Source organism: Geotrypetes seraphini, chromosome 1, assembly GCF_902459505.1.
Source record: "Geotrypetes seraphini chromosome 1, aGeoSer1.1, whole genome shotgun sequence".
Lineage (NCBI taxonomy): Eukaryota > Metazoa > Chordata > Amphibia > Gymnophiona > Dermophiidae > Geotrypetes > Geotrypetes seraphini.
The window spans coordinates 22,109,783-22,122,904 of NC_047084.1; the positions used below are offsets into that span (position 1 = coordinate 22,109,783).

General features: G+C 43.7%; 1 protein-coding gene across 3 annotated transcripts in view; it reads right to left on the bottom strand.

Annotated features, from left to right (window-relative positions):
• LOC117352535 (survival motor neuron protein-like) overlaps window positions 1–13,122 on the bottom strand; it is a 76,691-nt gene that overhangs the window by 32,318 nt on the left and 31,251 nt on the right. For 2 of the 3 annotated variants that reach the window (XM_033928998.1, XM_033929006.1), the window contains exon 4: window positions 10,154–10,354. The exons of the other annotated variant lie outside the window; for it this stretch is intronic. In XM_033928998.1, the coding sequence (XP_033784889.1) occupies window positions 10,154–10,354 (201 nt within the window). The remainder of the gene's footprint in view (window positions 1–10,153; window positions 10,355–13,122) is intronic. 3 annotated transcript variants of the gene reach the window in all.

Below are 13,122 nucleotides of genomic sequence, written 5' to 3' on the forward strand. Positions count from 1 at the left end.
GAATCAGAAAATAATATTAAAGATTGAACTAGGCCAGTTACTGGGCAGACTTGTACGGTCTGCGTCTGTGTATGGCCGTTTGGAGGAGGATGGGCAGGGGAGGGCTTCAATGGCTGGGAGGGTGTAGATGGGCTGGAGTAAGTCTTAACAGAGATTTCGGCAGTTGGAACCCAAGCACAGTACCGGGTAAAGCTTTAGATTCTTGCCCAGAAATAGCTAAGAAGAAAAAAAAAAAAATTTAAATTGAATCAGGTTGGGCAGACTGGATGGACCATTCGGGTCTTTATCTGCCGTCATCTACTATGTTACTATGTTACATATATAATAGAGAGGCAGTGCAAGAGGCTTATAAAGAGCAAAGCAGTGTACCAGACCAATATAGAGTGGTGAATGTCAAGAAGACAACCAGTATCAATTACATGATGGAGGTATTTGATTATTTGGTGATGAGGGGAATTCAATAAATTTGTTGTAGAGGAAAGATTTGAGAGATTTCCTGAAGGATGGGGCAGATGAGATGAGGGTGGTCAGGCAGTTTGTCCATCTGTCCATGTACCCCACAAAGGAGCCACTCAGCTCCCAGCTCAACTGGATCAAATCTAGGTACCTAGGAGCAAGGCTGGATTTCCAGTCAGACACTAAAAATGCACAGATTAAGCCATTACTAGTCTGCTGGAGATGGAGAATACTGGCTGGAGTTAGATACACAGTAGCCTTAAAGACAGCTGTTTGCCTTATTCTCTATCTCCACCTGCTGGTAGATGGGCATAAAAGAAAGAACAGCGAAGGTGACCTGTGTGTTCTACAATTTTATTTACTTAAAGACTCGACATGTATTTTTGGCCTATGCGGTTTGCATCAGGAATCTTAACAGAATACTAAATATTATTCAGTGGCCCTCTATTGTCTTGCAGAAGTGAATGCCTACCTGAATGGCCGCTGCCAGTTCTCATCACTGCCGGAAGAGATCAGGAGGTAGCCATCCAGCAAGGCAGGAGCGCGGAAAGTGCACTGGACCGCCGGGATTTTAATAAAGTACCAGGGTATGTGTTTGTTATATTCGCTCCATAAAACACACCCTTATTTCCACCCACTTTTTTGGGGAAAAAAAGTATGTCCTATGGAGTGAAAAATACGGTACTCTCTTCTCTTTTTCCCCCCCTTTATGTAATTATAGAAATTGTAAACCACTCAGATAAACCTGATGGACGGTATATCAAGAAATTAATAAACTTGGATTCAGGAGAGGAGGGTAGAATGCGAGCATCCAATCAGGACTTCCACCAAGCTTTAAATTAAAGCATTCATAAATTCACTTTTCAAGCAACAAAATAAGGTGGAACCAAAATAACCAAATACAATTAAGAAAATATATGAACGAAAAATTAGGTTCTTAACTTCGCTAATCTTCTTTCTCGTAAATCCACACTTTATTCCGGGACCAGTGGGTTATTTTCGTCTACACGCCAAGACTTTGTAGGAAGCCTCAAACTTCAGAGACTTAAATCCCTCCTCCTCTTACCACATCACTGTCCCTGTAAGCATCAGTTAGTCTTAAAGCAGCCAGGAACATCTGTAGAGGAAAAGAACAAGAGAGAGGGGAATGGAGAAACTCCCCAGCAAGTAAGTCTATTCTGTTCATATCAACAAATGCAAAACAGCAATAAAGAAAACAAGAGAACAAGCCATGAAACATTAGAAACCTGAACGACAAAACAGTGCTTTAAGGAGACACAGCCTGAGTGTCACAAGGAGGCGCTCTAACTATGGATCCCCAAAAACTGAGTGCTAAACTCATTCTGATGACACTCTTATAAAGTCTAGTCAGAAAACAGAAATCCAGCTTATCAGTACTTGGAAAAACAGACAATCGGCAAATCAGCAAGGAATAGGGCAGATTCCTGGAATAAAGTGTGAATTTACAAGAAAGAAGATTAGCAAAGGTAAGAGCCTAATCTTTCATCCTTGTACAATCCCCACTTTATTCTGGGTCTTAACAAAGCAGTCCCGGAAAATCAGGGTGAGACTAATGAACTTGCTGCCAAAACAGAGGTACCAAAAGCAGCATTCTGCTTGGCCACCACATCGATCCTGTAGAACTTGGTGAACATATGCAAGAAGGACCAGGTAGCAGCCCTGCAATCTCGTCCAGAGAAAACAGCCGACGACTCTGCCTAAAAGGATGAAACACCTCTGGCAGAATGAACCCATACCGCAAGGGAGGGCTTCCTTCCGGCCGCTACATAAGCCACAGAAATGGCCACATGGATTCACATGAAGAGGGTGGCCTTAGAAGCTGGCCTACTCTTGCGAGCAAGACCCACTAGAATGAACAGATGGTCAGGGAGGCGAAACTCGTTGGTGACCTCCAGATACCGTAACAGCTTGTGCACATCCAAGGACCGCAACACCCAGTCCTGCTGTCTTGAACCGGAAAAAGGAAAAGCAGGAAGCCGGACTTCCTGATTCACATGGAAAGTAGTAACCACTTTCAGAAGAAAAGAAGGAACAGTGCGAAGCATCACACTGGAATCTGTAATACGCAGAAAGGGATCCCTGCAGGAGACAGCCTGAAGCTCCGAAACTCTATGGGCTGAGGCAATAGCCACCAGAAAGACTGTCTTGATCGCACGATCCATAAGGGACGCCTGCTCCAGAGTCTCATATGACAGACGAGCCAGAGAAAGAGAATCAGGTTAAGACTCCAAGTCAGACAGGGAAAGCGCAATGGAGGCCTAAGACACAGAGCTCCCTGTAGAAAACAGGCAACATTCAGATGAGCTGTCAATGAGATCCTCAGAGAAGGAGGATCCATAAAAGGAAGACCGGCAATCTGCATCGGAGAGAAGCTACCACTAGGCCCTTCTTCAGGCCAGCCTGCAGAAACTCCAGAACACGAGGAACCAACAGAACAGACGAGCCAACCTCTCTCAGGACGCACCATGCCTGATAACATCTACAAGTCTTTACATAGGCAGCCACTGTGGACTTTTTGTTGTGAAGCAATATGGCAATCATAGCCGAAGAATAGTCCCAGCTACTTAAGGCTGCGTGCTCAAGAGCCATGCCGTAAGACCAAAACGGTCCGGATCCTGCAGTACAATCAGACCCTGTATGAGGAGGTGAGAATGACAAGTTAGCCAGAGCCCCCGATCCTGCTGGAGCTGACCCAAGTCGGCATACCATGGCTGCCTCGGCCAATTTGGGGGTGACCAGGATTATCGGACCTCCGTGTGTCGTTATCAATTTCAACAGATGCCCTATCATGGGCCACAAATGGAAGACATATAGGAGAACTCCCCGTGGCCAGGGCTGAACCAGAGTGTCCAGGCCTGCACTGCTGACCTCGTGACACTGACTGAAGATCTGCTTTCTTGTTGGCCTCAGTCACCATGAGATCAAACGCTGGATGCCCCCACAGATCTACTATGCAATCAAATGCTCTTTGAGTCAGGGACTACTCTCTGGGATCGAAAGTCTGATGACTGAGAAAATCTGCTTGAACATTGTCCACTCTTGCCATGTGCGCTGCTGACAGCGCCACAAAGTTTCTCTCCACCCACCAGAAGAGAGACTGAGCCTCCACGCTCAGGGAGGGACTCCTTGTGCCCCCCTTCCGACTGACATAAGCCACCCTCGTGGCATTGTTTGAGAATATATGGACTGTTTGATGACGGAGATGACCCTTGATGTGGAGAAGAGCCAGCCAAATCGTCTGAAGCTCCAGACAATTGATCGATCACTTGTGCTCTGAGAAAGCCCAATGGCCCTGAAAAGTAAAAGTCATACATACTGCTTCCAGCCTTTGAGACTCGCATCCGTACACAAAATCACCCAATCTGAGATCCTGGGGAAGGCCCCTGGATAGCAAGAGGGGTCAGAACCACCATGCAAGACTGTTCTGTGCCATAATCGTCCAGGGCAAGGTTGCATATAATGGGTCCCACTGGGGATTCCAGCATGAAAATAGAGCAACGGCAGCGGACACAGACGGGCTCTTGCCCAAGGGATCACTTTGATCGCTGCCACCATGGTCCCCAGAACCTGTAGGTACTGCCATGTCGTTGGTACCAGAGTGGCCAGAAGGTCCTGGATATCCTGACGGAGCTTCTCCTGATGGGACACAAGCAGAACACTTTGTTCTGTTCCGTGTGAAATTGAATTCCTAGATATTCCAAATCCTGCGTTAGCTCGAGGTGACTCGTCCTGAAACTGAACACCTAGCCCAGATACTGCAACAACTGGTACCAACTGCTGAACAGCCTGACATCCCTCGGACATCAAGGGAGCTCTGATCAACCATTCGTACAGATACAGGTGAACCAGGACACCACCATCATCATCTTGGTGAAGGTCCTGGGTGCCATCGCCAACCCAAAAGGCAACGCCGCAAACTGGAAATGTTGCCCTAAGATGTGAAACCTCAGATACTTGCGGTGGTCTGGAAAAATGGGAATGTGGAGATATGCCTCCATCAGATCCAGGGAGGTTAGAAACTCCCCCAGCGCTCCCGATGCTATCACTGAACACACCATCTCCATGTGGAAACGAGGCACTTTCAGTGCTGCATTGACTGCCTTGAGGTCCAGAATTGGTCTCCAATCATTGGAGCCTCTCTTTGGAACGAAGTATATCGAGTATCTCCCAGAACCTGAGTCTTGCTCTGGAATGGGTTCTATGGCCACAATATTGGGTAATCTGCGGATTGTAGCTTGCAGCTGAACCGCCTTCTCGGAGCGGCCTGCTAGGGAATCCAGTAAATACTTAGTCAGAAAACAGAGAAACTCCAGTTTGTAGCCGTCCCTGAGAACCTCCAAGACCCAGTGATTGGAGGTAACAGCCTGCCATTCCAACAGAAAAACTGACAACCACCCCCCAATGTATTGGGGGAGGGGGGAGACACCAGCCTGGTGTCAGAATTGCTTCTTTGCAGGATCCACTGGACAACACCAGCTGACTTCAAGAACTGCCAAAGTGATGTCTGGCAGACAGAGGACCGCTGGCACATGGAAAGGCCCGAGTACGGACGAGAGCTCCTGAATGGATGAAAATTAGGACCCCTAGAAGGGCGGGATCTATTCACAGCGACTTGGGCCTGTGATCCTGCCCACTGGCCATAAGGTCATCCAGACCCAGGAAGAACAGCAGCTGTCCCTTAAAAGGCAAACAGTTCAAGGATGCTTTAGAAGAAGAATCGCCAGACCACTGCTGGTTCCAGAGCATCCTGCGAGCCGAAACAGAATAGGCAGAAAGCTTAGCAAAGACTTTCAATATGTCATACAAAGCACCAGCCATATAATCCACTCCTGAGATTATAAAATCCAAGTCACAAAGCACCACAGTGTCAGGATCATAGTGCAACTTGGAATGGTATGCCCGGGCCATGAAAGAAATGTCCAACACTGCCTTAACCCCAGCAGTCGCCAAATCAAACAGACGCTTAAGGACAAAATCCACAAGTCAGTCCTGAATATCCTTCAGGACCATTCCACTATTACTGGGCAGAAAAGTGTGCTTAGTGACCTGCATCACTGAGGAATCCACCTTCGGGGAAGCAAAGTGCATGTTAAAGGCATCCGCCATGACATGAGCACATTTCAAAGGACCCTCAGGAATCTCCCAGAGGACCCTCAGGAGTCTGTCAGATGTCTGTAAGAATCTGAACGAGGTCAGGATGATTAGGAAAAGAGGCAGATTGTGGCCTCTGATCATGAGAGAACATTCTGCAGCGAAAGGCTGCTCAGACTGCAGTTTAATTCCAGGAGAGATTCAGAGATCAAATCCACAAGATGTGTGCACTTGAAAAATCTGCGCACAGTGGGCTCCTCCCCCAAATCAGGGGCTCCGCAGTGATCCGGATCCTGGAGATCCACCAAATCTGCAGCTGCTATGGTGCCCCCCTGCGAAAGCAGAGGTATGGAAAGCATATCTGGTGCAACTGTGGGCACTACTGGCTTACCTGCTGGCACCCCCGAGGGGAGGAAAGTGAAAAGACCCTGGTCCACAGGAGCAGGGGCCCCTGTGACTGGCATGGAGGCTGGTTAAAGGGAGACAGGCAGAGACTTTTTAGCAAGTATGCCTGATTTAGCATATTAACAAAATCCGGGGGGAAAAACCATCCTCCGCGGCGGGAGCCAACCCCCAAGTAGTAGTTTTGGATTGTTTGGAGGATTTATGAGGTTTATCTCCTGAGACGCGCTTGTGTTTCACTGTAATGTTGCCTTTGCACTCCCCAGGGCCCCCCAACGATGCCATTTTCATGGAAGTCAGAGCAGAAGGTGCTAGAAGACCCTCTTTGGAGGTTGAAGGCATCGAATCCAGGCAAGCCTTGCACCCCTTACGGGTCATAGTGTACACAGAACATGCCTGTGCATCTGACATGAGGCATTAATCCATCACATCTTGCCCTGGAGAGGCCATCTATATGATTTTCTTTCAAAAAAGAAGCTGGCAAGTATGAGAAATAACTTTAAAATCAAATTGGGAAAATCCATGATGGTTGCTGCGGGTGCTGATTTTAATTAAAAATAGCCTGAGAAACCCACAAAGAACCCCCAAAATAGCGATTATAGAATTATATGGGTGGGGATAGTGGGTAGGGCAGGGGTAGGCAATTCCAATCCTTGAGAGCCGAAGCCAGGTCAGGTTTTCAGGGTATCCACAATAAATATGCATGAGATAGATTTGCATCTCAAGGAGGCAGTGCATGCAAATTCATCTCGTACATATTCATTGTGGATATCCTGAAAACCTTACCAGGCTCTAGCTCTCGAGGACTGGAATAGCCTACCCATGGGGTAGGGTATGCAAGGAATCCAACCAAAAACCCCTTTTTAAGACCCCCTTAAATTGCTGATTCAGGCTGTAGCTTGTACTCACAGAAACATATGCTGACTGGGAAACACTGCAGACAGAGCTAAAACAGTTCACAAGGAGATCGTATGCCTCACTTAGCTGGAAGCTGGACTTCGATTTTTCTGACTGCCCCAATGGCCGGACCTTCGCCACCCTCGGACCTGCTGTGCAGACACCTGGCAGAGGAATGCAGTCTGGCTCCGATCCCGGGTGTGCCTCCACAGAAACATGCAGCCTGCACCTGATCCACTAGCGGACGAACATGGGGTGAGCAAGCTCCTAAGGGAACAGTCCCTGAGCCCTGATCTGATGTGCAGGCTGTCTAGAGGATATACTGACAAGTAGGGAACTCCTCAGATGCAGACTTTTCCAAAGGATTTATTTTAAAATAATTCTCTGAATTCTTGTAAAATTAATGTATTGGTTTATTTATTAGTGCTTATTATCTCTTATGGATATGAAATGTATATCATAATGAGCTTTTTGAAGATTTGATTATTAAATTAAAAATTTATAATAGTTATGGGATAGGGTGGGGGGAGGAATATAGATTGATTTGTTTCTTGAAAGAGTATTAAGTGATGTCTTAAATATAAAATGTATTTAATTTGTATTGCACTTATTGAAAATATTGAAAAAGAATTAAAAAAAAAAAAAGTCTGCAATCTCCTGCAGTCAGAGCTGTCCCCGCAGGGAACCTCTGCAGCACGAGGGTGAAAAATGAGAATGCAAAGACTGAAATTACACGAAATAAAACACGAACAGAAAAGACAAGCTCCTACAGCCTGGATTATAGGAAGGAAAACTGATGCTTACAGGGACAGTGATGAGGTAAGAGGGGAAAGGGTTTAAGTTTGAGGCTTCCTACAAAGTCCTGGCGGGTAGATGGAAATAACCCCAGGTCCCGGAATAAAGTGGGATTGTACAAGAAGATTAGGTTCTTATCTCAATAATCTTCTTTCTGATAACAGGATATATGAATCCTGAAGAGTGGGTTACTTTCTTCAAACCATGAGCCTTTGCAGAAGGATGCCATCTACATTCTTTTTAGCTCTGTCTCCTTTCCCAGTGAGCTGTACTGTCTCCCTTCAGTTTGTACCAAAGCAGCCAATAACTACTACAATAGGAGACATAAGAAGGAGGGGTACGGAGAACTTCCCCGACAAGACACTTCTGTTCTGCTCTGTATAATGAACAATGTTAATCAAAACATATCATATAAAACAAAGTGGAATAACCAATTCACCTATTTGAGTGCAACCAGAACTAATATTTATGGAGTCTGCATACTTTCAATTGTATTTGAAATGATAATATGGCATTATACTCATAATACCTGACTGGCATGAGAAGATCTCAAGTTCTGAACAGATATACTTAACCAAGAAATTAAGCAGGAGAATAATTACATTGAAAGGGTGGGATGTCAGGATTCGTATGTCCTTCTGATGCACAGAGCATACAAATTCTGATGAGTGGAATATATCAAACCAATCCCTCGAGTCCAGGATGGAATAAATGATCATGACCTTAATTAATCCTGAGGACTCAAAAGCATCATCATTTTGTGCTGCTATGTCCACTCTATAAAACTTAGTAACGGTATAAAGTGTAGACCATGTACAAATCTCCTCGGGCATGTCAACCGAGTTCTGCCCATGAAGAAGCTGCCATTCTCATGGAATGTGCTCTCAAAGATATTCTTGGCTGTTTAACACAGCCAATATATGATACTGAACTCACCATGCAAATCCATTAGAAATATACTTTGAGCAGATCAAAAAGATGCCTTCTCAAACTGCTTGCAGCAGGAAAAACTGAAGGGAGACAGTTCAGCCCACTGAAAAAGGAGGCAGAGCTGAAAAGAACGTAGATGATATCCTTCTGCAAAGACTCACAGTTTGGGAAAATAACCCACTCTTCAGGACTCACATGCCCTGTGCACCAGATATAAATACTATAAAAAACACTAAAAATCAACAAAACAATACATAAACAATCATATATCTCAATACCCAGAAAGTACTGAGCCGATAACAGACACCAAAACAAAACCCAAGGAAAGAAAGGTAGATGAACCATTTTTAGTTAACAATCTTATCCAATTGATCAGAGAACCATATTTTCAAAAGTTTAAGAAATGATAGATATTCCTGACCCTCTCCTTTTAAAAGGAGAACTGATTACAAAGATTCAGCCCATCTACTAAAAAATAAAACTGTATCTGCTCTGAATGTTTAGCACATCCGCCCTCTCAGGTGCTAATAATAAATCTGAAGTTCATCCAGCAATATGGGCGGTAAAAAAATAAAATTTATGTGGCTTCAATTCAATAACTTCAGCTGTTACCAAAATTTGTAATGCTCCTATTAATAGGCTGTCAGAATGCAATTAAAATTTTACAATACTAGCAGACCTGAATGATCTAAACATAACTGGAACATCAGATCAATCAATTCATTCATCTTCTACAAATGGGGATAGCAAACCAACAAAAATATATTTTATTTACCATTCCTCCCAATTTCATCAATAAACAATCAATGCTAGTTGGCTAAGTGGTTTTTTAAATAACTTCAAACGACTCTTTAAAAGTAACTCCTATCCCTTCCTCCGATCTTACTTGCATGTTAGCTCAGCCTCTGAAGCACAAAAGAGTTCTCGAGGGTTTTTATCAGTCGCGATAGCAGTCACTGAGAATCCAATGCAAATGCATTATAAGGAGCTCATTAGTATTAAAATGAACACTCTGTGTAATGCACAGTAAGGAACACCTCCCTCTTACCATGCAAACTTTTCTGTCACGTCTGGAGCTGTCGGTAACTTCCCCGGTAGGAGCAGTTTGCTGTAATCTGTGCAGCTGCATGTCTGATGTGTGTATGTGTCCTGCACCCAACAGTAGGGTGTAAAACCATAGTGTAGCTTAAAAAAAAAAGACTTCTGAACTTGCCACAGCAAAAGAGGCTTCAGCTGCAGCTGGAAGTTTTTCTTTTTGTTGTTATTTTGCCCTTGTCGCTGCTTACTGGAGCTCCACAATCACAGCCCTGCACTGTACTGGGCTTACGCACAAGAGCTGTGCCTAATGCTCAAGAGCTGTATCTAACACTCAGTTCCTGTGCACAGGCACAATTCCTCTCCCTTTCACCATGGAACTCAGCACAAATAAAGTGCACATAATTTGCATGTTATTTGTGCTGAATATCACCCGGAAAATGAAACTCACCCCTAACCCAGTGTTTTCCACTGGCATGCCAGAGCTCTGTGCATCCAGCCCTCAGTAATTTAACTGCCTCCTCACCTCCTCAGAATCTCTCTTTTCATTGCAGGCTTCAGCACCATCAGGATCACGCAGATCAGACAAACTTTGCTCTTCCTTGTTTCCATATCCAGTGTAAACCACTACACATGCTCCTTTCTTGGGATCTATTGACACAATAGTAGCTGGGTAAGAATTTCCATCCTCAGACCAAACTGCAGTACAGGCATCTCCAACTTGCCACTGCAATAGAAAAGATCCAAGCCAAATTTTAAAATATAAAAATTTCCATCAATCTGTAGTTTCTCAGATTGTATCCTTAGTAAAAAAGTCTCTGAATTTGTATGCTAGGTGTCCCAGACTTATGCTTTTAGTATTGCACAGCACTTAAAACGATACAAAATTATGAACAGTATCACTGTAGCTAGTTTATTTTATTTAAAGGCTGGAAAATTGGTGATTTTATTTTCATTTTTCTTTAAATACTTAATTTTTCTCTTAATACAAAGTATGTTAAGTAGATTAGTTTGCAAGAGGGATCACAAAATAGCAAAGGTTTTTAGCTGCGATTCTCTATGAGCAGGAGTTCTCGCTAATAAAGGTGGATTAAAGTTGTGGACTAAAAAGTACTTCGCACAAGTACAAACATACAATAGAAATTGCTGTCTATAACTCAAAGTACCAAAAGAAAGCTAGCATGTCTCCATGGTTTAGATTACTGTAACATTATTTGGGTGGTTGTTATAAACATCTTCTTAGATTATGTGTAATCTAAAACACAGCAGTATCTTTGATTTTTCGTCTTAAGTTCCACTATGTAACCTTTTACTATCACAAATTGCCCTGGCTCCTATTAGATGCTAGGGCGATTTTTAAATTTGGTTGCCTGTGTTATAAGGTGCAAACGCAAGCAGTGTCTCACTTCCGGCTCACCACACAATTGTTTCCCACGTATTCACCTTTATAGGACCCCCAGAGACCCCTGAAGAAGACTTTTTGTCGAAACGCGGACCGTGTTGGGTCCTGTATCCCTAGCGGACTAGGTCCTTTAAGGCTTTTATGTGGATAACCTATTTTTATGTGGATGAATTTATTTTTATGTGGATGAAATTATTTTATGTGGATGATTTTGGTGTACCTTTGGAACTTTCAAATAAAGTCCATTTAGGAACATCGTCACTCCACAGTCTTTTTGGTTTTCTGTATTATAAGGTGCTTAATGGTTTAGCACTTGGATTTTTAGTTTATCTTTTTTCTTATAACATTTCAGTGTCCTTTGTGCAATTTCACTTATTTTGTGTTTCCTTCAGTTAAGGGCTATAGACAAATTGTTTACTGTTAGCTTTTAATGACTGGGAAGCCAATTAAGAGCTGTTTGCATTAGCTTCTGTAAAAGGTGTTACAATACTTGAACTTCTGTGGAAGTGTTATAATACAGAGTAATGAAGAGCTTCTGCGAGGTATACGCTGCGCTGTACAATCAACATGCAATATACGATCCTTTCTTATAACAGCTTACAATCTAATTGAACAGACAAGACATATAGAGGTTGAGGAGTTTGTTGCAGAGAGAATGATAGGCTTTTATATTAGTTTTGGATCTGAATACTACCAGAGACACCACCTCTCACTAAAGCCAACTACCCAAACAAATATCCATACACAATTCTTACTCTTTGAAAATGTCCAAACTGTTTTTTATTTTTTCTAGTAAGTTCTTGTTGTAATACATCCTTGATATTTCTTTTGTGATCTGCCTTGAACTGCAAAGTAATGGCGGAATAGAAATCCCTAATGTAATGTAATATAATGACTCAGGCAGTTTGTTCCATGCATACAGCGCAACAAGATAGAACGGAAGGAGTCTGGAAGTGGCCGTGGAGGAGAAAGGTATAGCTAAGAGGGCCTTGCCTAATAAATAGGGAGCTTGGGAGAGAAAAGTGTGGAGAAATATTGAGGGGCTGCAGAGTGAGTGCACTTGTAGGTCAGTAAGAGGTATTTGAACTGTATTCAGAAATAGATGGGGAGCCAGTTAAGTGATTTAAGGAGAGGGGTAATGTGAGGGTGGCAGTTCTCACGGAATATAAATCATGCAACACAATTTTGCACAGATTGAAGGGGAGAGAGATGGCTGAGTGGAAGACCTGAGAGAAACAAGTTGCAGTAGTCTAAGCAAGAGCTGATGAGAGTGTGGATAAGGGTCGTATTTTGGTAATATTATAGAGGAAGAAGTGACAGGCTTTAGCAGTCTGTTGAATCTGAATAGAGAAGGAGAGAGAGACGAGTCAAAGATAGCCCTGAGGTCATAAGCTGAAAAGATAGGGAGGAGAGTGTTGTCCACAGAGAGAGAATGGAGGGAGGGGGAAGTGGTTTTAGGCAGAAAGATAAAGAGCTCAGTCTTGACCATATTCATTTTTAAATCCCAGTGAAACATCCAGGTAGAAATGTTGCAGACAGGCAGGCTGAGACTTGGGCCTGGATTCCTGTACAGATATCTGATGTGGAGAAGTAGATTTGGGAATCATCAGCATAGAAGTGATACTGAAAACCATGGGAGGATATCAGTGCACCGAGGGAGTGGGTATATATGAAGAAAAGGAGAGGTCCCAAGAATTTGACAGCAGGATAGCAGTGGAGGAGGAGGATCCTCCATTGCATACACTGAAAGTGTGATGGGAAAGATAAGATGACAATCAGGCTAGAACAGAACCCTGGAATCCCAGTGAGGACAGCATATCAAGGAGTATGGGGTAATCAACAGTACTGAAAGCAGCAGATAGGATTGAGAAGGTTGAGGATAGAGTAGAGGCCCTTGGATATGGCCAGGAACAGGTCATTAGAGACTTTAACAAGAGCAGTTTCCATGGAATGGAGTAAGCGAAAGCCTGATTGAAGTGGGTCAAGAATAGCTTGAGATGAAAGGAAGTCCAGGCAACAGCAATGAACAGCATGTTCTAGTAGCTTGGATAAGAAGGGGGGAGGGAGATGCGATAGCTGTAGGGGCATGTGGG